The 27,345-nt window shown below is 37.2% G+C and overlaps 1 protein-coding gene across 1 annotated transcript; it reads right to left on the bottom strand.

The window, feature by feature from the left end:
• Positions 1 to 468: 468 nt before the first annotated feature.
• On the bottom strand, positions 469 to 27,345 carry postnb (periostin, osteoblast specific factor b). Its single transcript, XM_063016242.1, has 21 exons — positions 27,054 to 27,345; positions 26,073 to 26,171; positions 19,214 to 19,278; positions 18,470 to 18,627; positions 17,509 to 17,673; positions 17,280 to 17,426; positions 16,045 to 16,186; positions 13,204 to 13,416; positions 12,427 to 12,561; positions 7,790 to 7,938; positions 7,296 to 7,432; positions 6,355 to 6,485; positions 5,409 to 5,539; positions 4,318 to 4,420; positions 4,165 to 4,232; positions 3,202 to 3,247; positions 3,091 to 3,105; positions 2,650 to 2,916; positions 2,416 to 2,478; positions 2,303 to 2,335; positions 469 to 1,121 (listed from the first exon to the last, which is right to left on the bottom strand). Exons 1-21 carry the CDS (start codon positions 27,164 to 27,166, stop codon positions 1,072 to 1,074), a joined length of 2,430 nt encoding a protein of 809 aa, XP_062872312.1. The 5' UTR covers positions 27,167 to 27,345; the 3' UTR covers positions 469 to 1,071.

Below are 27,345 nucleotides of genomic sequence, written 5' to 3'. Positions count from 1 at the left end.
TTAATTTATAACTTTTTGGGCTCGGAAATACTTTTGGTATTTGCAGTTTATCAGTAATGATGTGTAAGGTGTATGTTTAGAAGTACCTGGAGGACACCCACATGGATACAGGAAGAAAAAGTCACCAAACTCAAGGATTAAACCTGAACCCAATGTTTATATACACAATAAACAATAAAGTTTATAAGTTATTAATTAAGACTAAATAATCTTGTTTGTGCTGTTTTAAAGTGAATAAAGGTCAAACAAATTTGCAATTCATTCTTATCAGTTTTATTTACATTGGAATTAGATTTGTATATTCGTTTTTAATGCTTTTTATGTAGTTTATCTAAGTGATTTTATGTTTATACCTCCCTCAAATGTGTTTTCAAGTACACTTCCTCCCAAAATGTGCTTTGTGCAGGATAAACATGATTAAACATGTTGATGAAGAGAGAGAGAGATAACAGAGATGAGCCAACGCAGTTTTATATCAAAATCTTGCAAAATTTTATTCTTTAATGGAAGAGAAATACTAAACATGAGCACCATAAAATCTTTGGCCATGCAAAAATAAGCCTCAGCCTAACAAATCCTGGGTTCATATTCCACATGGTTTAAGGGGTTTCTTAATGATATGCAACTGTTATATAAAAAACACACAAACTCAAAACACTTTAAAGAAAAAGAAATCTCCGAAACAGATCTGTTGGCAAAAATGCTGGTTCAGACAAATGCTCCTTTTATAAAGTGTTCAGATAAAATACAGATGTCTGTAATTTTACTGTCTTTTCAAATTTGTCACAAAATCATGAAGATTTTTACCAACAGTCTGTAGTTTCAAATTTAACCCTACACAACAAATGCTTAAAAATATTTACATACACAGGGAAAATGTAAGACCCTTGTTTGTAATACCTTTTATATTTCAACAAAAATGATTAAATCTCTGATAGCGACAACAAACACTGATTATCATTATTGCATTAGTCTCTGTTTGATTTAAACCAAACTGTCTTATGATGGGAGGTCACTTAAAAAAAAACCTGATTCTTTTTATAGGATGTAGGGTCAGTTCAGTATTCTCTTTCACTGAGTCCTGGCGTGGCTTGTCATCCTGGTTCTTCTCCTAATTCCAGCTGGAACACAGAATAAAGACAAATGTCTTAACATACAGTTTATTCCTTGGATCTTGTATTTTAAACTGTGTGTTAGTGGTTTTTGTTTGTTATGAACATGCTTTATTTAATTTGAAAGTCTGCTTTGTTTTTGCCATTGTTATTTTTGTTAATTGGAAATGGTGTGCTATTCTGGTGTGTCTCCTTTGAAAAAGAGATTTTAATCTCAAGGGACATTATTCTGCTTAAATTAAGGTAAATAAATAAATAAATAAATAAATAAATAAATAAATAAATAAATAAATAAATAAATAAGCAACAGCAACTCAACATGTCTGGTTGAGGTGCTGGCACAAGCGGCGGAGAAATACAGCGAGAGCAGTGTGATATGATGTACGTTAGGACTCTCTGTAGGTATCAGCACTAGCTGGTATAAAGAAACAGTCAGTAACCTAACATGTTGGCGGAGACGTGTGCTAGTCTGTGCCCCTCCTCGTCCAGAAAGTCTCTACCAGAGTGCATAGTAGAAATTGGATATATCCAAGTTGGAACAATGTATAGGGGAAAAATTTAAAAATGTTACGTACATTCACTGATTAAGCTATACCTACCATAAATATGAACTTTGTGTACACAATTACTGACTGTAGCCCCTCTGTTCCTCTGTACACTGTCACCCCACTGTACCTTATTTATTCATCAAAAGGGATCCTTACATAAACCGAACCGGTGAACCGTTCTTAGTACTGCAATGACACTAACATGGTAAACCCTACTCAAAACCTACACAAACAATACAAATACAACACACATTTCCATGTCATTACCATGTTTGTGTTACTGCAGTGCTGAGAATGGGTCACAACCCATATAACATCAGTCAGTGGTCCAGTGGGGGTCCGTTTCACTTGATTATGGGTACATGGGGGTGACAGTGTATAAAGCAGCACATGGCCTACAATCAGTAATTGTATACCCATGACATTCATTTGTATGGTAGGTGTAGCTTAAAGCTAAGCGCATTTTTAGCCACAAGTTATTTTTGTTACCTTTTTTTACTTAAAGGTATCATTAAATTATGCAGCTGACTGCACATGTGGATTTAATCTGGATAGTTGAACGCAGTTACACAGCTGTAATCTACTGCACCGGGGAGTTAATCTAGGTTAATCTTTTAATGATGACTTTTTTAAAGTGCTTACTTGGAATACGCCTTACTGGTGCTGGTCTTCCTCCTGTAGAAACATTTTAGGCAATGTGAATTTAATAATTACATTTTAAGTACCAGTAGAAATGCAGTAGAATTGAAGCTCACCTTGAATAGTTTCAGTAAAAAACTGAGTGTCTGAGTCCAAATCAATGAACTCTGTTTGAGGGCCTAAAGAGAAACAACAGAACTGATGAATACATGCATCAAAGCTTTCCTTTAAATGAAAAAGGACCAGCTCAGAGTTAAGAACATATGAACATAATGTGTGTACAGAACACTAATACAAAACATGCCTCACTTTTTTGCCCCTAATTTAATCTGAGCCAAACATCATTTTACCTTCTATGACTCGTGTGACCTTGGTAATGCTCGGTTCACCCTCAATGACTCTTGTGACCTTGGTGATGCTCGGTTCACCCTCAATGACTCTTGTGACTTTGGTGATGCTCGGTTGACCTTCAATGACTCTTGTGACCTTGGTGATGCTCGGTTGACCTTCAATGACTCTTGTGACCTTGGTGATGCTTGGCTGTCCCTCAATAACACGTGTGACCTTGGTAATAGTGGGCTGACCTTCAATAACTCGGGTCACTTTAGTTTCAGGAACTGCAAAGAAAGTGACATACATGACCAAATTTTCACACTCAATTTCATGCAGGTTGCTTCATCGTTTAATGGTAATTGGTATCAGCTAAAAATACAATTAAAATTAGTCAAGTCACGAATCTAATCATGGCAAATTACAGATTTAGAGTTATATACAAGGTACCAGAGTGTTACCTGTGATGATTCTTTCTGAAAAGAAAGGAAAGTGATGCATGTTAAGAAACTATTCATTGACAAAGGTAGTTCATATCCAAAGTGTTTGTTAATGGAATAAATTGAACTTACTCATGAATGTCAGAGGGATCTCTTGGAATCTGTATCCAGATTTGAACTGTTAAAAAAAAAAGACGCTTTAAAAAATACTGGAAATGCACTCATTGGATATTTGACTCATTTAATCATTAAGCCTATTACAAATAAACCATCAGGACATGATTTATTTAACATTTGACATTTTAGGCATTTAGAAGACGCTTTTATCCAAAGCGACTTATATTACAGTTACAGTATACAGTCTAAACAATTGAGGGTTAAGGGACTTGCTCAAGGACCCAACAGCCTTTTCCAACCGTACCGTACCATACCCTAATGTGCTCTTCTTTAATATCCATATAATACACAGTACAGACAATACACAACCTAGCTTATGTTAAAAACTGGAATTTTGACCTCTGTGTCATTTTATATTTATAGCCCAGTAAAACTGGAAGTCATACATAATCATTCAAGAGTTAACTATGTATACTATATACTGTATACTTTTAATGTTAATACACTGTATGGACAACAGTATTGGGGCACCCCTTATAATATTTACATTGATGTGTTTCAACCACAGCAATTGTAAATAAAATGATTTAATATATAAATTGTATAAAGTAAATTAAATGCTTCCAACTTTGTAGCAACAGTTAAGGGAGGGCAATTTCCTGTTGCAGAATGACTATGCTACTGTTTACAAAACAAGCTTTATAAAGACAAAGAAAAGCTCAATTTAAAGAAGCTCCTGTCTCCTTTGAGTCCTGATCTCAATCCCACTGAACACCTCTGGAATGAACTGAAACACCAATAGATGCATTTTTGACCAACATTAGTGCCCAGCCATTCATATACTCTTTTGACTAAATGTGTACAAATTCCCACAGGCATACGTCTTGTAAGTTTAAATGGAATATTAAAAAAGTTCATGGTCAGGTGTCCTAATATAGTGGCCATATAGTGTATGTTTAATTTTACATGTGGTGTTACCTTAATCTCGATGTACTTGATAATCCTCTTCAGCAGAGTGAGCAGTTCCTGGCTTCCAACAGGAATATCTAAAATAAAAATATATATACACTGACATTCAGACAAAATGATGGACACTGGTTGCTGGTCTTATGAAATAGAGTAAGTTCTTACCCTCGGGATACAGAAGGTTTTTAACAATGTGAATGACACCATTTGAAGCCATGAGATCAGACTTGGGGACCTGCACCGAATTCACCTTCATTCCGTCATTAGCCTGTACAAAGCAAGAAGTAAAAAATAAATACATGAAAAGAATACAATAAAATAATAAGTGCACTACACGTGGTTTAGTAAATAAGCTGTATGTAATTAGAACCAGCCTTTTAGCTTCAGTGTTTAGAAACTCAGCATGCCAGATAATAAATTACAAAAACTATATCACAAACATTCAATTCAGTTCAAGAATGTTTAAGACAATTCAATAATAACTATCATTTTACAAAGTAACTAAATAACAAAAAGGTTCTGACCATTAGCAAAGCAGCCAAAACTAAAAACCATTTTCAGCATCATTAAATTGGGATTTATTTAGTACTCCCAAACTGTTTTCGGCTGCTTGGATAGCAAGCCAGCGCTGGCATTTACTTCAAGTCAGAGCATTCATTAGTCATCAGGGAAACTTGGGATGCAGCTCGCTGCTTGCTTTATTTACAGTCTGGATCTGCAAGAGGGTATTTCTATTAAAAAAAACATCCTAAAATAAAAAGAGGCCAAACATAAAACATCATAATTAAAATTCACAAACCTTGTGACCTTGTGGAACTCTTTATTATCTAATATTGATTTGAATGTGAGATTGGTATATTAATGCGTCTTAATTACCGTAAGTCACCCCTAAGACGACATGTCCCACTTCCCTGATTCTATTCAACAGGCTTTTACATTATTTACATTTATTGACATTTTTACTATCAATATTTTGTCCAATAGGGTTTTGCATGTCCTAACAGTAGTGCACTGAAGTGTGTTGTTTAATATGATTTTGGTGTCTATAGGCACATCCTCTCCTCCCACAAAACATACAGACTTTAAACTTTTGAACCTCCTGTATTCAGAATGAATCTATTCACATGACAGTGGTAATCCCCGCAGCGAGCAGTCCTTTCAAGAGTGCTTGAATTCAGCTCATAATAGAGCGCTGCAAGGGGAAATCAAAAACACATGAGCCGTATTTAGAGCTGAGAAAGCTTTAACATACTTACAAACATGACTTTGAGGTAGCCACCCTGTAGAGATTTAAGCAGATTAGTGACACCGCTTTCTAAACCTCCTCCGATGATGACGCCCTTGCTGAAGTGATAGAGCAGGATGGCTTTAAGAGCATTGGGATCACCTGATCACAGGGAAGAGAAATGAGAGGCACATTCAGTTTAAGATAGTATATTAAAAACGTGTTAGCTATAACTTACAAGATCCTCACATCACCCAACTGCTTCCAGCCTGGGAGGGTAAGGGCTTACACGTGCTTCCTATTAGACCAGCATAGTTGGAGGGGACACTAAGTACCCTGTTCTATACTCTACCAAACATGTGTTTTGTGTGGTTCAAATAATTAATGCTGAAATGAATGCTTCTATGTTATGGTTTTTCTTTTTTGGACTTCTAGTTAAAGGTGACTTTAGTCTGATCAGAATTCAAGATCCCAAAAATTAAACAAACATTTTTTAATACTTTTCAGAAGGATGTAAGTTTAAAACCCGGCTTCACCTCCTGTTTTGGTTGAACTATTGTGATGCTTTAACCTCTGGAAAGCACATTGGATGAAACCATTTGCCAAAAAGTTAAGCTTGAAGTAAGGTGAATTGGAGATACAAAATTGTCCATGACTGTGTTCGACAATTAACCTTGTGAACTGATGTGTAATCAGTAACTATCGTTTCTATCATGAATGTAACCAAAGTGTGTAAAACGTGACATTAAAATCCTAGTAAATAAATAAACAAATAGAGGAGTTGGTTGGTTTAATACATATGGGTCTCAGAGGAAGCATGTTTTTACCCTTACCCTCTTAGACTGGTAGCTTAATTAGCTAACAGATTGCAGCAATTTAACTGCGAACTTTGAGTTAAAGTAAATAAAGCAATTTTTAAAATGTAAAGTTAATATTCCCCCAAATTATGTCACATAAGAAAACATTGGCTGATGTACTCTTCAGAAGGGTGATGTCTCTCTCGCTGAGTCCAGCCAGAGCCTCATCAGATGGGGCAAACAGGGTGAAATCTCCCTCCTGCTTCAGCAGATCAGTCAGACCTGCCGCCTCCATCAGAGACAAAAAGATCCTGCAAGCAGGCACACAATTCAAATTCAGTGTTTTCCACAAATTATGTTATTCCTCTATTTTAATATTGTATTAATTTCTTGTGTTTCATTTATTTTATTGTGTTTTCTTTCATTTTTCCCCCTGAAGTTAAAATATACATACAGCAAGTTGGATCATTAATTGGGTAGTGTAAAAAGTATCATATCATTTAATTTTGTGGCATGAACTTCTAATTGGTTGCTAGTAAGGGATTAACTATAGTCAGTAACCTTCCTGTGTCAGTATTCATAGGGCTAGTTTGACTTCACCCTTTTGAAAGTGGTTTCTTAATAAGTCTGAAAAAAATCTAGTCTCCTTATGCTAGGAGGACATATGTCTTAATAATCAGATGTAATCCATCAACCAACAAAACAGTCTGTAATAAATTAGAAGCCTCTAAAATATGGGTATTGTTGCCCACAGTCAAGCAAGCTATAAATTGCCATGAGCTTAGAAGTTACCATGCAAGACACATGGCTGTGCTCTAAAGTTCAGCATCTTAAAGTTCAACTGAAGCTAGTTGCTGTTTACATGGACAAACAAGCGTATGGAAACTTTTAACATTGCTGTATGTTTGTAAACCCAAATTAACAGGAAGAATTCTTTAATTATAGTAAAGCTTTAGGTACAATTCAAGCAACTGAGGGTTGACAGTAACAGCCTGATGGTGCTTAAACCCACAACCTTCCTATCAAAAGTGTAAAACCCTAACCACTGAGCCATGCTCCATCTTGAAGAAATCACTGGTGTTTTTAGGGAAAAGAGGTGCAAGGAGTTTTATATATCTCACTTGAAGCCTCCGTGTTCTTTCAGCAGTTTGAACATGGTGGAGTCAGCAGGTTTGATCAGGGTCTTCATGAGGTGGAGGGCTCCATTGTTTCCTACTTTGCTTCCACGGACTAAGCAGGCGCTCTCAATGCAGGCGGCCTTTAAAAACACATACACAGGTTTTATAAGTGAATCTTCAGACTAGACTAAGTCTTCTTAGTGCTTGTTGTATTACAAGAGAAACAAATAAAAATCAGAATCAGAATACTTTATTGATCCCAGAGGGAAATTGCAGAAAAAAACCCATAATATTTCCACAATGGTTAATATATTGTATCAGCTTAGATTAGGACACACATGGATTTGTTTCTGTAGTTGTTAAGCACAAAAGAAACCTTACAGAAAGCATTTGATAACAATAAACCAAATACTGATAAAATAAACCAAATACTGATAAAATAAACCAAAACTGTTTAGCTTTGCTATACTGGCTGTGTGCTGTGTATAAAAACTGACCGTGCGGTAGATGAACACCCGGAGGAATTTTCCTCCCAGAGTCTCCAGACGCTGTCCATTAAATAGCTGACTCAGCACAATCTTGTTCTTCAGGATGTGGTTTTCCAGGATAATTTTCAGCTCACTCTGGTCCATGCTCATGACCTCATCTAAGGAAAACATATGGAAGCCAGAGAACCTTTGAGATCTGTTTAATAAGACTAATATTTTTTACCATTTAATACTTTCTGAGCACTGTGCAGTACTGTAAGACTCTTATCTGACTTATCTGGCTGAATATTAAATTATATAGCTTATACAGTGATCCATTTATAGGACTTTATTTAGCTGGTGTTTTAGCTACAGCATTGCTAATAGGTGTGTAAAATCAATTATATGCTTCCAACTCATACCGGAACAACACACACTACCATGTCATTTCCATGCTAAAGTCATTACAGTGTGTGAATGGTCCAGCAAACATCATCTGGTCCATGACGTTCCTTTTGGGATCTCTTCTGTTTGATAAATGATGTACAGGGATGGGGTTGGGGGCAGTGACAAAGTGTGCAGGTCAACAGATGGGCTTATATTGTAAATGTTGAGACTGGTGTGCCAACCAAGCGTTCCTAAAATAGTTGATTTTATAAGCACCTAAAATATAGTAAATATAATTAACTTGTTATTATATTTTACATCTTGCTACCAATTTTCTTAAGAGTAAATGTAAGTAATACATTAATTACATTTAAATCTATATGTAAAATCTTGTAAAAATCTTTTCCATTTTTTCATCTTTATCCTGGATAGGTTCATGGTGGTCCAGTTCCAGGGAATCACTGGACGCAATGAAGTAACACACCCCGGACAGAACGCCAATCCATCGTCCTCAGACCTAGCCGATCATGTCTGTGTGTAGGTGCCTGCCTGAGGATTTAAACCCTGGATCACAGCAGTAGTGGGTTAGCACACTTTACTGCTGCACCACCCAAACACCTGTACATATTACAACAATTGTAATAAATTATTACAATTTTCATGAGAAAACAAATCCCCCAAGTAACAGCACCAGTATTTGACCAATGCGACCACCATTTACTAATGAAAAATAAATATTTTAGTTGTATTTAAGTCTCTTGGTTGGATGATGATACTTGTTGGAAGTACTTTTCGGTTTCGTGCAAATCAACATGCCTAAATGTACTGTATTCCTATCTGAAACATAGTTCCCAAGCCAAATTATTTGATCCCCTTTCCCCTTTATCGTGTCTTTTCTATTTTTGTGGGCAGTAATTACGGCTGTGGCACGCACATTCTCAGACAGAGTTTCCCTTATGGTCGCCTGCAGGACTGTCCATTTAACCCTGAGCTGTTCCATAAATGAGTTAAATTACCCTGTGAGAACTGAACACTAAATGTTTTGCACGTTACTGTTATTAGTCATAAGTACAAACATTCATGAGGAAGAAGAAGATCTGCCACTTGGGTGGTCTGTAGGTCTGCTCGGAGGAGGGAAACTGTCTGATGAATATCTGAGCGTTTCTTCGAGGGATCTTCAAAAAGTTTCCACACTTTTATATTTTGGTTGGAAGCGGTGAGGGTGGGAGGAGTAGTAATCGGTCATGTCTGAGAGACTCAGAAAGAGTTTATAGTCTGGATTTAGCACCATCTGATTTCCACCTTTTTGGACGCTCAAAGAAGCTTTAAGGGGAAGAAGATTTTCATGTGATGATGATGTGAAAGCAGCGCTGCATCAGTGACTACAGTGTATCACAAAAGTGAGTACACCCCTCACATTTCTGCAGATATTTAAGTATATCTTTTCATGGGACAACACTGACAAAATGACACTTTGACACAATGAAAAGTAGTCTGTGTGCAGCTTATATAACAGTGTAAATTTATTCTTCCCTCAAAATAACTCAATATACAGCCATTAATGTCTAAACCACTGGCAACAAAAGTGAGTACACCCCTTAGTGAAAGTTCCTGAAGTGTCAATATTTTGTGTGGCCACCATTATTTCCCAGAACTGCCTTAACTCTCCTGGGCATGGAGTTTACCAGAGCTTCACAGGTTGCCACTGGAATGCTTTTCCACTCCTCCATGACGACATCACGGAGCTGGCGGATATTCGAGACTTTGCGCTCCTCCACCTTCCGCTTGAGGATGCCCCAAAGATGTTCTATTGGGTTTAGGTCTGGAGACATGCTTGGCCAGTCCATCACCTTTACCCTCAGCCTCTTCAATAAAGCAGTGGTCGTCTTAGAGGTGTGTTTGGGGTCATTATCATGCTGGAACACTGCCCTGCGACCCAGTTTCCGGAGGGAGGGGATCATGCTCTGCTTCAGTATTTCACAGTACATATTGGAGTTCATGTGTCCCTCAATGAAATGTAACTCCCCAACACCTGCTGCACTCATGCAGCCCCAGACCATGGCATTCCCACCACAATGCTTGACTGTAGGCATGACACACTTATCTTTGTACTCCTCACCTGATTGCCGCCACACATGCTTGAGACCATCTGAACCAAACAAATTAATCTTGGTCTCATCAGACCATAGGACATGGTTCCAGTAAGCCATGTCCTTTGTTGACATGTCTTCAGCAAACTGTTTGCGGGCTTTCTTGTGTAGAGACTTCAGAAGAGGCTTCCTTCTGGGGTGACAGCCATGCAGACCAATTTGATGTAGTGTGCGGCGTATGGTCTGAGCACTGACAGGCTGACCCCCCACCTTTTTAATCTCTGCAGCAATGCTGACAGCACTCCTGCGCCTGACTTTCAAAGACAGCAGTTGGATGTGACGCTGAGCACGTGCACTCAGCTTCTTTGGACGACCAACGCGAGGTCTGTTCTGAGTGGACCCTGCTCTTTTAAAACGCTGGATGATCTTGGCCACTGTGCTGCAGCTCAGTTTCAGGGTGTTGGCAATCTTCTTGTAGCCTTGGCCATCTTCATGTAGCGCAACAATTCGTCTTTGAAGATCCTCAGAGAGTTCTTTGCCATGAGGTGCCATGTTGGAACTTTCAGTGACCAGTATGAGAGAGTGTGAGAGCAGTACTACTAAATTGAACACACCTGCTCCCTATGCACACCTGAGACCTAGTAACACTAACAAATCACATGACATTTTGGAGGGAAAATGACAAGCAGTGCTAAATTTGGACATTTAGGGGTGTAGTCTCTTAGGGGTGTACTCACTTTTGTTGCCGGTGGTTTAGACATTAATGGCTGTATATTGAGTTATTTTGAGGGAAGAATAAATTTACACTGTTATATAAGCTGCACACAGACTACTTTTCATTGTGTCAAAGTGTCATTTTGTCAGTGTTGTCCCATGAAAAGATATACTTAAATATCTGCAGAAATGTGAGGGGTGTACTCACTTTTGTGATACACTGTATGTGAAAACTTTTTGAAAAGCCCTTGTATTTTGTATATGTCTCCAAAATGCCTTGTACTGAAACTGGTCAATCAGTTCTAGTCAGACATGTGCTTAGTTTCACAAAGAAAAGCTTTAGTTTTATCTACTTGGGAGCTGTCCTGCTTAGATCAATATATATAGTATGTGGAACACCTTTAAATTTGTGGCAAAAATTGGAAGTTGGGCACGGTGGCTCGGTGGGTAGCACTGTTGCCTCACAGCAAGAAGGTCCTGGATTCGATCCCCAGGCGGGGCGGTCCAGGTCCTTTCTGTGCTGAGTTTGCATGTTCTCCCCGTGTCTGTATGGGTTTCCTCCCACAGTCCAAAAACATGCAGTCAGGTTAATTGAAGACACTGAATTGCTCTATAGGTGAATGGGTGTGTGTATGTATGTATGTGTGTCTGCCCTGCGATGGACTGGTGCCACGTCCAGGGTGTTACTGTGTGCCTTGCGCCCATTGAAAAGCTGGAATAGGTTTCAGCACCCGAGCAAGCCTAATTGGATAAGCAGTTAAGAAAGTGAGTGAGTTGGAAGCTGGAGTTTAGTATTATTCTTAGTTTTAAATAATTGTAAATCTCTTACAGTATAAAATTTTAAGCATATTTAAATGAAAGTTTTAAATGTATGTACCAAGTAAGCCAAACATCTGTATGTTGTAAATGAGCTACACTTTCATATAAAGAATGATCAACATGGGGTTGTGGATGATGAACCTAGATGTGACCCTTTTTACAGGAGGAAATCTCTCAAGCTGAAGTCCAAATGATTTGATTTTTAACTGGATGACCTTTATCGTGCTTGTTAGCAAATGTGTCATGTGTCTTGCTCATTCATATTCTTAAAACTGTTGCTTTTATATAAAAGGTTATTAAAATGAGACACGTCCTGAAAAACACAGCTGCTTGGTTTGCTACTCTTGTTTGTTCTGATCGTGAGCCTAACGGTAGGGCTGAAAGTAAATTCTAGAATGAGTTGAATCTGTATTCTTACACTTTTAAAACCCTGAGTGTAAACCTTAAAGCCTTTTATTTATTCCACACAGTTTGAAGCTTTTAAGTGAGTTGGACAGGAGCAAACACGCCAAGAAAAGCAGAAAATAAAGAACAATCAGAGAAGAGGAAGTTCACAATAAAAGACTAAACCACTGATTCAGGACGAGAGGACAGAAGCCAGGTTTTAATTCCGCCAAGAATGACTACAACATCATGGATTCATTAAGTCTGACCTACCGGTGAAGGCGTCGTTATTGGGAGCCAGCAGTGTGTACTCGAGCTTTGGTCTCATGGATGCTGAAAGACCCAGTTCTGCCACCATGTCACTGAAAGTAGCCTGGGAGGGACCGACAAGCTCCATCACCTGCTTAGCTTTAAGATAAAAAAGTCTGGATGTTAATATTCTCTGAACTCAGTCTGATGAACATCAGAGTTTTTGACTAGTAATTAGGATTAACACTATATGGTCAAAAGTATGTAGACACAACTACTACTAATAAAATGTAGGGGTTTCGGCTACAGTTGCTATAAAATAAATACAGTCGTAAAATAATGATTTTAAATCAGTTATCGTTTCAGCATGACTCTTGATTTGTTATTCTGTGCACTAATCAAGCTGCATAAACCAAGTTTGATGTGGGCAAACTCCCATGGCCTGCACAGAGCCCAGAACTCAACCTTAATAAACACCTTTGAGATGAACTAAAATGTAATTTGCATGCTAAGCCTTCTCGTTATACATATTTTGACAAAATGGGCACAAATTCCAACAGACACACTTTAAAATCTTGTGGTAGAATAGTGGAAGTTGGTATAGCTGCAAAGGGAGTGAAGCAACTCTATATAAAAGCCTATGGTTTGGATAGGATGTCCAAAAAGTTAATGGTCAGATGTCCACATACTTTTGGCCATATAGTGTAGTGGTGGTGTTAATGTGTGTTATATCGTTATTACAGTATTTCTGACAAGACTTAAAAGATGATGAATGGAACCACTAAATAAAAAGACACTAACCTGAGTCTGGCATGAGCACCTTGTCAATGAAATGAATGACACCGTTAGTGGTGACAATATCCTTCTTCAGCACCATCTTGATGCCGTTAACGGTGAGACTGTCTCCATCGCAGCCAATTTCAATGTTGGATCCCTCCAAAGTCTCATACGAGGTGCCGCTCATGATGGCCTCAGAGCACTGGACAGAGTCCAGCAGGTGGAAGTTTAGCAGGGCTGTGAAAGAGGAAATGGGGAATTTAAATCACCATTAGTAGATATTTACAAGGAACTTATTGTAAGGGATTGTCAGATGAATTATAATCACTAACCCTGACCAGGTTAAAGAGGTTGATAAAAGTGGCAAACATGAGGCAGAAAAGTCTATTAAGCTGACTGTGATGCCATGTCTATCTCCACTGAGCTGTTACGATAGACCCGAGTCTCCCTTGGAGCCCTTGAGTCCTTTGTGAAAAGGCATGTCAACAACCCTGCACCATTCCACACCAAATGGAGCGTAATTGAAAATGTCTGTTAGGGGACCATTAAAAATACAAGAATCATGAGGCTGCCAGGTCTTACAGGACAGTAAAAACTGCAGCTGTCTCCCGCCGTACTGCACTCGCAATGCAAGGATTCCTTATATTTGGATCTTTTCCTTATACTTGGATCTGGAGCATTTTGGATCTTTTCATCCTTCTGCAGTGCTTAGCATTTTAAACATTACAGCATCCTTGTAAAAATGCAGCACATGTGAGACAAACAGATCTTAATTCCAAAAAAATTCAGCTTTATTGTGTTTTTATATTGATTGTTAGCTGTTTTCAATTGTATTTCAGTGTTTTTATATAGACTTATTGTACTAAAACAACGAGAGGAATTTCATTAGTGGAGAGAACTTAAGAGCATCAATAATTAAGAGAGGTTTAGTTCTTTTAGTACATTAATCCACGTTAAGCTTTATTTTGTATGATAAGAGCTTTAAACTCGGAACCCTCAGCTATAATGCAGATTCGTCTCATATTTGCTCTCTGATGATGTTTCACTGCACCACTCAAGCTGGGCGCTGAACAAAGCGGCTGTTCATTGTTAATTTAAAGGCTGAACACGTCGAGTTGAAGAAAAATGTCAAGTTTAAGGGTACAGATTTCTTCATGAAGGGTGTCGAGTTTCAAATATTTTTGAGTTTAGGAGATGCCGAGTTACAAGGTACCACTGTATTGCAACTGTACTTATTTCATTTAAAGTCAGATCAATGTAAATTTGTATATTTGTTTTCTTTTCTTTTATTTGATTTATTTGATTTGATATTATGCACACTGTTTTATAGATTACCTGAAAAAAACCACTGCAATATTTGTATTTTGTCATCTAAGGATTGAATACAGAGTATTTTAGATGACTAAATATTGTTTTAACCCTTTGATGCACAACCTGGGTCAAAAGTGACCCGACTGAGTTTTTATTTTCTTTATCTTTGCAATAAATTAATTTTGTCATTCAAGCTTCCATGAATTTTCCAATTAACTTGTTTTTGATCATCACAAATCCTTATTTCAGTTTTATATTTTTTGCTTTTTTTGTATCACTACCCTCCTAATGCACAACATGGGTCAAAAATGACCTTTATGTATTTACTATGGAATTTGACAGAAACTACTGACATTTGTAAGTGTTTGTAGTCAAAAACATATTTACTGATCTTTTGAAAGACAACCAAAGATTAGGCTCTTGAATCTTGAATATGTCCAATACTATTTGCTTGCTAGCTGTTTACATATTCTAGTATAGATAGCTTTTACAAGCTAAGACAGCAAATACATGAATAACTGACAAATGTGCATATGAAAATATTCTTGAATGGATGAATATGGGTCATTTTTAACCCATGTTGTGCATTAGAAGGGGTTTGCTTAGCTTGTGCATCAAAGGGTTAAGGGTGTTGTTTGTTTAATTAGTTTTTTTTTTAGATATATAAATCACAAAGCTGCAGTAGATCACTATTTTTAAGTGTAAGTTATAAATGAGTTAGCTTTTAGCTACAATATAAAGGTAGTGAGCAAACAACCAGAATAGCTTGGGGTCCAGAGGGATAAGATGTAAAAAAAAACAAAAAAAACAATAGTTCTAAATTCCAATAATTTGTAAAGAGTAAATAAAAAGCTTATGAGTGCAAATTAAAAAAGTTTTATAGCCATATAGAACCGTTCTCTTTCCCAAAGTTCTTCAAATAAAACAATAACTCAATTTAAGTGTCAAATTTAAATGTGGTTCCGCTGCATCAGCAACTGTCTGAGAATTCCCACTCCACAGAACTAACCAGCAACGGTCCACATCTGTTTCAAATGAAACTGAAAGTAATAGCTGATGTTTCATCAGGAAATTACCAGACCAGCATTAATGCCACGTTTTCATTGCACAGGACCGTACAGTAACATACAGTACGCATCCAAATCTAGATCCAGCCATGCTGTACATTATGTTGATCCTTTATGCTCAAGGAACCCATGAAAGTAGGAGGTGTTTGGTGAACATAAGGCTTGGATGACACGAGACACTGAGATCAAATTCTGTTCTCTCTGTGTCTCTGTGGGTTTTAGATAAATTGGCACTGAACTTGATCTGATAAATCATGTGTAACCTGTCCAGTCATTAGTGAAACAAAAGTGTAAACCATGACATAAATCCTAACAAACCACTTAACTTCCACAAGTTCATAAGAGCTCTGTCACATTAATAAAGTAAATAAAATCTAATGCAGTTGAGTTTTAACCATGGTCTTTGTATTGTCTAACTCTAGTAATGATTCTATGCCAGTAGTTTTAAAATTGTAACAAAGCTCCCAATGTTGGGATGCTGGTTTACCTTGAAGGGCACCTTTGTTACCCATAAGTCTTTCCATCACGTCTCTGTCCAGCTTAGAGAAGGCATCGTTGGTGGGTGCAAACAGTGTGAAGTGGCCTGGCTTGCCCAACTTATCCATCAGTCCAGAGGCAGTAGCTACAGTCTGAAACAAGATCAAACCAAAATTAAAATGGGAGAACATGAACTTCTATAAACTTATTTTAATACTCCACAATCAGAGGATTATTACTGAAATGCTGTGAGTTCTGAGTATAGTCTGCAATACATACATTATTATAGTATTTGTTTTTCCTTTGCTAATTGGTTCATCCCAGTCAGGGTTACGGTGGAAACTGAGTTGATTCTAAGTCCCCCTGACAAAATAGATCTCGGGCATGAGAAGCAATCCATTGAAGAGTCTCATGCACCATTTTATTCATTTGCAGTTTTAATTGAATTCTTTATGCTTTAATGTCATAATCATAACCATCCTTCTAATCTTTTATTATCATCTTTATTTACTTTTTCCAGGTTGAGGTACCTTTGAAATACACCTTGTTTCATGGTATAATCAGCAGTTTAATGCTGATTATTATGTGTTTTATGTTGATTAAGACTTGCAAAAATATAGGGACAATTTAGAGTAGCTAATCCACGTAGAGACATGTTTTGGAGGTAACAGGAGTACCTGAAGGAAACCCAGGTTAAACAGCGGTAACTGTAATAGCATCAGTAATCACAGCATTATTAATAACAGAATGATTATTATCACCACGTTTCACCACCACTTTATCCTGGTCATGGTCACAGTGGGTCTGTCTTTTCCGGAACCACTGGGCACAATGCAGTAACACACCCCGAAAAGGAGTCCAATTCATCGCTGAGCCATGGTCACCACCTTCACCAACTGGGAGATGTACGAAAGGCAGATAGCACCACTGGGGATTCGAACCCTGGATCCCAGCAGTAGTGATCTAGTGTAATTTACCTTTGTGTTATCTCTAGTAACTGGATTATTCTGGTTTTTGGGTGCAGATCATATTCTGAAAACACTTGGTCATTTCAGGACTTGACACACTCACTTCAGTGACACCTATTTAGACACAATTTAGAGTAGCCAGTCCACTTACTGTCATGTTTCAAAAAAGCAAGGAGGAAACCTGGCTTTCTATGGTTGTGCTACACCACTGTCAATACAACATTCAAGCATTAGTGACTATTACTCCTAATGGGGTGATGAGTTTGCCAACACTTACACTCAGTGAAGACAGGTCCTCCTCGATGTCGATCACATCCTGAATGGTGTTACCCACAGCAGTGATAACACGGTCAATGACATGTACCACCCCATTAGTGGCCACCTGGTTGGCATGAATGAGCCTGGCACAGTTGACTGTAACAACCTGTATGTTATAAGAAGAATATGACATTTTATATGCATTATTTAGACTATAACTTTTTAAACACATCATGAAACACACGTACCCCATTGGAGTAATGGTTAATGAGCAAGGGCAGGTCACTGTACATGGATTTGAGGGTCAGTCCATTCTTCAGGTCTTTGGTGAGGAAGCGTCTGTTGGCCATGTGGTAATGCAGAGCATTGTACAGTTCAATGTTTACATTGCTCACTAAAGCACCTCTCACTTCCTGCAAGACACAAACAAGATTGTTGAAAAGAAATCACAATTAATGACTCAGATTTGTCCATCCCAGTATAACAAATAAACTGAGCTGAGTTCATCCGATTAATCCATTTAAAATGTTTGGATTTCACAGCTGCATCATCACAACTTGTGTGAGTTGGTTTAATAACATTGTAATAATATATTTATTTAAATTATGGAGGTATTGAGTATGCTTTTATCTTAAAAAAAATGACCAAATTTATCACACATTTGTTTATTCCCTAATCCACAGTCTTAGCCAATAATATAAACATTTGATAAATATTTAATGCTTTTTCCACCTATTTAATCTTCCATCTCAGCTGAACAGACCGTATGACACAGTACATTTTTGTTTGTATTGTTTGTTTTACTTATGAACAATATCTACCAATAAGCTGAATCCGTCACCTTGCAAATACCAGTCTGGGATGGTGAGAGGTAACATGCTTTGTCAAAGATTGGTTAAGCCATCCAATGCCTCTTTAAGCTGCTGCCTATAAATCCATGCAAACCCACTGACTGTGCCATATTCTGTATGTTTAAATGTTCAAGATTGGCTTGTGCTGCCTTCTTTGCAAGGGGAGACAGAAAGATCATCTCTCCCACCCAGACTGTATGGCCATTTAGGCTCTGTTGGACTACTAATGATGAGGCAGGCACAATTCTGGAACCTCCATTAAGTGTTTTTTTTTTTTATGTGTGCAGTGGTTGAGTGGTACTGTTTTTATTGCTCTTTAAAGGAAGAATGAAGATAGTGGAAAATAACATTGTAATACCGGATCCAGGAGATCCCAAGCTTCATTGCTAGGGGCAAAGAAGGTGAACGATCCAGGTCCCTCAATCTCTTCTCTCAGTTTGGACATGTCTGAGTACTGCTGGGTGCTGATTGCATTCACCAGACCAAGGGTGCCGTACACGTTATCAATGGGAGCGACTGTGAGGAGGGAAAACAGTAGAGACATTCAAAACAGGTTTGTAGTTATTAATGATGACCATGTTGATTTTACAATTTCAGCAGAATGGGTAAGGTTATGGTAAAATGTGGATGTCACTGAACATACTTATTAAAACAGTATTAAGTTCTTGATATTAGGACGTGTGTGCAATGTGAAACACAGGATTGTCACAAAGGATTAAAAACCAAAACATATTTGTGATACAATCATACCATTTTTGTGTTAATAATAAAGTCAGACATTTTTAATTACCTGAAGCTCTTGACCTGTATCATTTTTAGCACCGTGCTACTAAAGACTGACATGCTGATATTATAATTATATAAATGACCACATGGACAGTTGTTCCTCACATAATGGCCAGTGAGTGTAACTGCCTGTGTGTCTGTGTATGTTTTCCTTCTATTTTTAAAACATATCTATAGTAGGATACAATAAAACATATCAAATTGTAAAGTTCTGTGTGTTATGGTTATTTCTATAATTTAAAACATGTTTTATGCAATTGAAGCCTTAGTAATCACTTATTAAGACTTAGTAAGATATGGAGAGTAATCCACTCACCAGCAGGACAGCCACGCTGACCCGGCATGGTCGTATATCCTGGGCAGCACTCATACAGGACCTTGCTACACAGGAAACAGAGAATACAGAGATAATTAATGGACGTGTTTTACTCACTCCTGCACTTTTATAATAAAACAGCAGAAAAATAAAACCAAAATACCATAAAACAATATGATAGTTTACATAATCTAAAAACACTGTCTTATTTTCCTGAAATGGACTTAATCCCAGTTGCTATACCATATTTTTTCAATATCGTAACCACCAACTCTCCGTATATAATTATATACTGTAAACATATTGTGCCATGTGGTTTGAGCAAGTACGCAGTTTTTGTATTATATCTGCCTCGATTTCATTAACGATTCTTTGAAGCAAGAAACTATCAATCCATTTCTGCAATGTGTTTCACTTCAGGGACATTTCTTGGCTTAAACTCAACCCACATTTCCAACCAAGGGAAACCTTGGTAGTACATTGGTTTAGAGGTTTGGAAGTAAGTTCCTGTCCGTTGCTGTTCAATGAACAATAAACGAAAATAAAGTTACACATAGACTGTATTTAATAAACCAAATCCAGTTCTAGAAAGGTTACTTAGTGGCAGGGTACTGACTTCCTAAATTGAAATAAAATGTCTTTATTTCTCATATATACATCATATATACATATACACAGTAGAGTACAATGAAATTCTTCTTCCACGTATACCAGCTTCTTTGGAAGTGAGGGTCAGAGTGCAGGATCAGCCTTGCTCAAGGTCCCAACTGTGGCTGCATGTGAGAACCAGGATTCAAACCCGCAACCTTCTAGTTGGTAACCCACAGCTTTACCTATAAGGCTACCAACGTCACTAGATGTGAGCGAGCAGGGCAGCTGTAGCCTAGTTTGCCAGTTCAAGCCCCACCACTGACAGGTTGCCACTGTTGGGCCATTGAGCAAGGCCGTTAACTCTCAATTGCTTAGATAGTATACTGTCACAACTGTAAGTCCTTTTTGATAAAATCATCTGCATGTTAATGAGTATATGTGTGATGCCTTGCCGTGTATTGATGCTTTGTCCGGGTGTGTTTTTCAGGTTGGTGCCAGACCTATCAGGACCCTGACCAGGTGAATGATTACAGCAAACAAAGACTTGAATTCAGTAAGAGTGAAGACTTAGTGTGTAATGTAAAACTACGTTTTGCCCATGTTTTTCTCAATTTACATTTGATTCATTTATTAGTTTTGGTAATGTTTAAGACTGTTATATAGGAAATGAAAGTTACTTGATTTGACTTCACATATGTCCAACAAACATTCATGTTCATGAATGAGGGGGTTTATATTTCTCATTAGGACATTCCCACTGGTGCCAGTATTCTGAAAACATTTACAGCAAACTATAAATGAAAAGAAAATAAGAAAGAAAAAAATGTGAGGCAACAGCAACATATGTGTAAGATAAACAAACTGTTAAAAGTTACAGATGTGAAGGCTTCTAAACGGTTTTTCACATTTTACTGAGAGGTCCCTAATATACACAAAATGGTGACACCTTTGAAGTGATGTGCTTGTTCAGATAGAGAGTAAAACATAAACTGTTTGAAGAAAACAGTTACATTATTATTGGCATGGTAGGTACAGATAAGTAAGAAATGTTAAATAAAATGACTTTGAGGTTGATAAGCTAAATTGCTCTCCTTTGCCAACATAACAGCACTGATTTCTTATTCTTTTATGCATCATTAAAGCATCAAAAAAATGAATCTGAAAGCACTCTTCAGTGCAGAATCATATCAGATCAATCAGTTTTATAGGTTCTCCCAGCTTAGCCCACAGCTTTTTAATGGGTTTAGGTAATGCGACTGCGACAACCATGCCAAAAGTGTAATTCTGTGCACATCTAACAATTTTTGTGTTGATTTGAACATGTTTAGATCATTTTCCTGCTAGAAGATTCAGTTTTTAGACCCAGCTGTATATTTCTGGCTAAACCAAACAAATTGTTATTGTTATTACTTATAGAAGTATCCTGGTACTGGTACTTTATGAAGTCTGTAATGAGTCTATGTCTCCCTTCCTTTGGTGGAAAAACTAATTTTCACAGATCCTCCACCAAACTTCATTTTACTTTTTTATTTCTAACTTTCATTTTATTACCAAATGTTTCCTGAACTGCTGTTGCCTAAAAACATTTGTCTAAAGAGCCTAGTTCCAGCAAACTTCAAATGCTTATATTTGAAGCTAGATTAAAGAAAAAAGTTTCCTCTTGTACACTTAAGGGACTCAGTCACAAAAATACTACTTCTATTCTACAAACCTCTAATCATAATAGTTAGACAAGTTGTGCCTCTCTATCCATCCTCCTTATTTCATGTGGGGGCAAAATACCCTTCTAAAACCAGGGAATCAGAAAGTGATTGATGACTTCCTTAATCATTAGGTATATTAATAGAAAAATAACATATACACGCTTCCATTAAACTTTGTAAAGATTTCTGTGATCATTTAGCATGTTTGTATTTACCATATGTGAGCATAAACCTGCATCATTTTTAAAGTAGGTCAGTTTTAGTGAAGCTTGAGTCCTGGCTAAAGCCCGGCATCTTTAAATGAATCCATATGTCTTTGCATGATTGTTGGAACACCTTGTTAGACGAGATCATAACTCAACCTGGATTTACTCCAGAGATGGCCCATGTGGGAGAAACCAGTGGGATGCTCCAATTAGGAAAAACAATAACAAGACTAGAAGAAATAAGTGCTTAGTTCAAAAAGGGGCCAGAAATGCTGGACAGGAACCTGGCAGCATTTACAGTCTGGAACAGATTGAATTAAGGTCATGGCTGACCAGTCTCTACATGGCTGACTACCAGAATCAGAATCAGAATCAGAATCAGAATCTTTTTATTCGCCAAGTAGCAGATGTACAAGGAATTTCTTTTGGTGCAGGTGTCAACATACATACAAGTTAAATAGTAAAAGGTACACTATATCTAAACGTATAATAAACAGTAAACAATGGTATATATATACATAGAATAAAATAAACAATATAGTAGTGATAAACAATATAGTAGTCAGATAAACACTGGTCAGCCAGTCTCTAAATGGCTGACCAGTGTTTGCTTTTCTTGTCTGGGAAACATGTTTAGACCCTTGTTTTTGATGATTAGGGAAGAGGAAAAGGGGTTTACTGAGGTCACGGCAAACTGAGTATCTGCTACTCTTCAAATCAGACAAATCGCCTCAAGAGAACAAGAGTGTCTCAATAATTCCTTCTACACAGACAGGAAAGCTTTACTCCTGCTGATCTGCAGTGCTGTTGGGTTTCTGCCAGCAGGGTTTCCTACTGTGTGTTATTGAGATTGTTCCCTGCTGAAAAACGAAGGAATTTAATAATGGAAAGATTTTAGCTGGGATTTCCTAAAATCTAAGACAAATGTTACAATTTCAGGTGCTTGTGTGGTGCAGTGCTTAATTATGGTCGAATGTCTATATGTGTCTATATAAGTCTTGCAAGAATTAGTATCCTCAGTTCCCAATCGATTAAAAAGTGTAGGAAAGGTGATGGACACAGTAGTAACTGCTGTCCCATCAGGAGGTGTCAGGCATCCATAGGCAGTCATAAGGGTCAAAAATGACCAACCAGCTGATGAGATCTCCTCAATCTTACTTAGATAGGTTGTCTGAAATTTGACTTTTTTCAGAGTAACCCCCAGATTTTCACAAAGTTTGTAATAAACAACAGGTTGTTTCTTTATGCAAAATAGGTTTGGGTTTTAACATGTAACTAACCTGCCTTTTTTAGGGGTTAAGTAAAGGCAGGTCAGGTAAAAACAGGTCAGGTAAAGGCAGGTCATTTTTTACCCTTAGGACAACTTGTTAAAAACAGCTTGGACAATGTCGTTTCCAGTTCCAGCATGTCTGTGCCCCTGTGCACAATGTAAGGTCCATAAAGATATAGTTCAACAAGTTTGGTGTGGACAAACTCCAATGCTCTGACCTCAACCACTTTTGGGATGAATTAGAATGTCAGTTTGGTCCATGGAACTGTAAACCAGCCTACAGTTTGATAAGCCGTATTTCATGGATCCAGTTGCAGCTTTTTCCTCTATTAAAAATATGCTGAGTTCACAGATCAGCTTCAGCAGATCAAAAGCTTATGAAAACGTCTGGTCTGGCTGAGCTCCATGTTTAAGAGGAGGCGCCGAGGCAAGACCAAAAGCACTGGGGGAGCAGTCTCCTCAGTTTTGCGGCCAGCCTGCCTCATGGCACGTGAGTTAGTCTGCTTTTCTGTAAACCCCTAACCCCCCTTCCCTTTCCGTCCATGGAAAAAGAAATGGAAGCCAGAAGTTCTGCAGACTCAGCATGAAGCAACATATGAAGTCCAACTACCAGAGTGGATCGTGTAGCCGTGCTTCCCAGGGAACGCTGCCGTGACTATAAGCGGTTGCAGTCCACCTACACCTGGCTTCATTCAAGTCATAAAAACAGACAAACACATTCTGCCCAAATAAATCAAACACTTTTTGAACAGATTTATTGATCACTTTTACAGTCCAGGCTGGAAAATTCTTAAAAATGGAATAACAGGAGCTAGATCTGCTTTTCTCCAATCACAAATTCTAGAGGAATACCACAGAGAAACCACTGCTTTTCAAACAACGTTACACCAACTGTGAGCCACGGTGGAGAAATCACCACTTTCAGTGGTTTGATCATGCAATAATAAAGTCAAAACAAGAATGATTTGTGGAAATGGTGAAGTCAGACCTCACTACTTACCACAGCAGCTACATGAACGCTACAGCTGACAGAATCAATCCAGTTTGACTTTCCAGTCGAAACTGTAAATAATACTTCGTTAAAATCATAGAAACAACACTAAGTTCTGCCTTAAGTTCTGAAGTAAAGATTAAAATTTCTGTTTCTATTATTTTAAATATTAATAGTTTGTTATTATAATGAGGTAAAATAACTTTTCCATGTGTTGGCCAGGGTAACTGAGAGAGTGTTGTGAATAATATTTATGGTGTCTGGAAACTGAAGCTGTGTAAAGAGTCATGCACTGATGATGAAACTGTTGTTGTTGCTTTTTTAAGTACATGTCGTTACCCTGTTTCATAACAAACAAGATTCCAGATGATGCCCAAGTTGGCCAGATTTATTTACAAAGGAGCAGCTGAAGCAGGTCTAAGCAGCTGCATGCTGACTAACAGCCCATTAATTTAACCCATTAATCACACTTTTTTCACAAACATTGTTAATTAAATAATTGGCCAGTTGTTTATTAGTATTATTAAATCTTAGAATACAATAAATCAATATTAAATTACAAAATAAATTATTCTAATTTAGACTAATTTATAATGGATTAATTATCTGTTATTACAGAACACTTACACCGATCAGCCATAACATTAAAACCACCTCCTTGTTTCTACACTCACTGTCCATTTTATCAGCTTCACTGACCATATAGAAGGACTTTGTAGTTCTACAATTACTGACTGTAGTCCATCTGTTTCTCTACATACTTTTGTAGCCTGTTTTCACCCTGTTCTTTAATGGTCAGGACCCCACAGGACCACTACAGAGCAGGTATTATTTAGGTGGTGGGTCATTCTCAGCACTGCAGTGACACTGACATGGTGGTGGTGTGTTAGTGTGTGTTGTGCTGGTATGAGTGGATCAGACACAGCAAAGCTGCTGGAGTTTTTAAACACCATAGTGTCACTGCTGGACTGAGAATAGTCCACCAACCAAAAATATCCAGCCACCAGCGTCTTGTGGGCAGCATCCTGTGACCACTGATGAAGGTCTAGAAGATGACCGACTCAAACAGACTTTACATCTACAAGGTGGACCAATTAGGTAGGAGTGTCCGATAAAGTGGACAGTGAGTGGACACGGTATTTAAAAACTCCAGCAGCGCTATGTTATGGCTGATCAGTGTATATATGAATGTAAATAATATAAAGTAATATAAAGCATGCTTGTGTGTGCACAGTGTCACCCTTTTTCCAGCAGCTTTAAATTAACGACCGCTGACCTGTTTTTTTGTGTTTCTTGAGATTACATCCAACCTTAGGGACAAATTTCCTCACAGCATCTGGTGACAGTTTGGGTTTGTTTTCCTAAGCTTGGCATGAGATCATTGTTCATGTGTTTTAATGGTAGTGTTAAATTAGCCATGTTTATATGTGCTGAACATATAAAGGTCACCATCTGTGTGCCAAATCACACTTAGAAGCTAGAAGGGCATGCCAAAAAGTTAAATTATAAGGGGTTTTTTTCTGGCATATGTATTCCAATTATTAAAAAAAAAAAAAAAAAAAAAAAAAAAATTGCATATATCATAAGCATCCCAAGCCTGACAATACATTTGTCAATACATCTGTCTCTTACAGGTGTATGGAAACTTTTGACTTTAGCTGTATTTCAGAGAGGCTTGTTAAACACCCATCTGGAATCACATCTAGCAACCAGATGTGTTTTTTAGCCTGTGGGCGGGAATTTAAGGTGATCTGTTGGAACACAGCTCCGGTGCTCAGAGCCAGTTTTGAGGTTTGTTTTAATCATTAGTGACTGTTGATGGTCCTCATTATTTTATACATTTTAATTGATAACAGCACACTAATTAAATGAAAACAATTAAAAACATGCAAGTCATAATGACAATCATCACTTCTATTAAACGCTGCTGAAAATGTGTGCACACAAGCCCTGGACTTTATTACAGTATGGAAATCACAGGTCTGCTAAAAAAAAAACTGCCAGCACACCCACACCAACCTTTCACCTTCAACCCCCAGAGTCCCAGCAGACTACTTAGCAAGCCTGAAAAGTTGAAGCTAGAGAAATTCCCACTTACGCTTTCTTTCCACAGATGGATCCTTGGTACCAATTACGACAAGTACTGAAGTACTTCTTCTTGCTTCCCTCCACACGCTGGAGTGCACACATATTTGGGCTATGAGGAAACGGCAACGGAAAGAGCAAATATTGAATGAGATTTTTCCCGCAGGAAGAACTTTATACAATAAAAAGTGTAAAGTTATACTGACATTAGATATTATAAATGAATTTATTTTACTTATACTATGCTTTAATGCTAGAAACAAACACTAAACTGTGTAAAAGTGCTTAAAGTGTAAAATAATACACTTCCAAACAAATAACAAATTACATTTTAAGTACTGATTAAATGTCTCTCTATTTTGTTTTATCTTGTTTTATCTTTTTAATCTCCATAAATGATCCCAGAAGTCCTCAGATTTAAAGAAAAATAAAACAATGCATTGATTTCATTATTAATTATTTATTGTATATCATTATATATATATATATATATATATATATATATATATATATATATATATATATATATATATATATATATATAAAATACTAAAAATGCATATTTTTCATCAAGTTTAAATAATTTTTTTTTTTTAAATGGCCAATTATGACAAATAATGTGATTTAAAAAATGCATTAAACCTAATATTGCAAATTAGCAAAAAAAACCTCTAAAATTGTCTACTTCTTTATTTATTGTACATTTGCACAAAATTACATGAAAATAGAACATATGGCAACAATAGTAATAATAACAATACATTAACATAAATATATAACTTAATTAAAACTTAATAATAATTAATTATTTATTAATTACTTTAATTATTTTACTAATTACTTATACATAATTTTATGCATTTTATGTATTTTAAAAAGCATGCAAAATAAGTAAAATATCACATTTAATATATAACTTTAAGTCATTTATTTTAAGAATTAATTATTCATTTATTAATCTTAATCTTTAATTAAAGAAAAAAAGTAATCCTACCCTTCTTTCTTTGCCCGTATGCGGCTGTGGGCCACTATTTTATCATAAGCGGAGGAATCCACCTGAGCCGAAAGCACAAACAGTGTAAAAGCAGCTGTGAAGAGGAGCTTCATAATGACGTCTCGGTCAGAGGAAGCTCAGAGAGAGAAGTGGCTTCAGCAGGAGGGAAGCAGGAGCTTTTATAGCCTGGTTCAGTCTGAGTGACTCCACCAGCTTCTCCTGTTCACCAGGAAACCTTCTGGAGCTCACTCTCACTCATCTTCCTGTAAACTACATCTCATACCCTGGGGTG

The sequence above is a fragment of the Trichomycterus rosablanca genome, chromosome 20, assembly GCF_030014385.1.
Source record: "Trichomycterus rosablanca isolate fTriRos1 chromosome 20, fTriRos1.hap1, whole genome shotgun sequence".
Lineage (NCBI taxonomy): Eukaryota > Metazoa > Chordata > Actinopteri > Siluriformes > Trichomycteridae > Trichomycterus > Trichomycterus rosablanca.
Note: the sequence above shows the minus strand (reverse complement) of the source record. Positions and strands in the feature narration are given on the sequence as shown.

Bases quoted from the DNA above. Each gene is read 5' to 3' on its own strand.
- postnb (XM_063016242.1), bottom strand. From the start codon at position 27,166: ATGAAGCTCCTCTTCACAGCTGCTTTTACACTGTTTGTGCTTTCGGCT. The intron at 7,939-12,426 runs GTAGGTCAGACT...TGTTTTCCTTAG, and splicing joins CAATAACGACGCCTTCACCG to ATGAGGTCATGAGCATGGAC. The intron at 4,233-4,317 runs GTAAGAACTTAC...TTTTTATTTTAG, and splicing joins AAACCTTCTGTATCCCGAGG to ATATTCCTGTTGGAAGCCAG.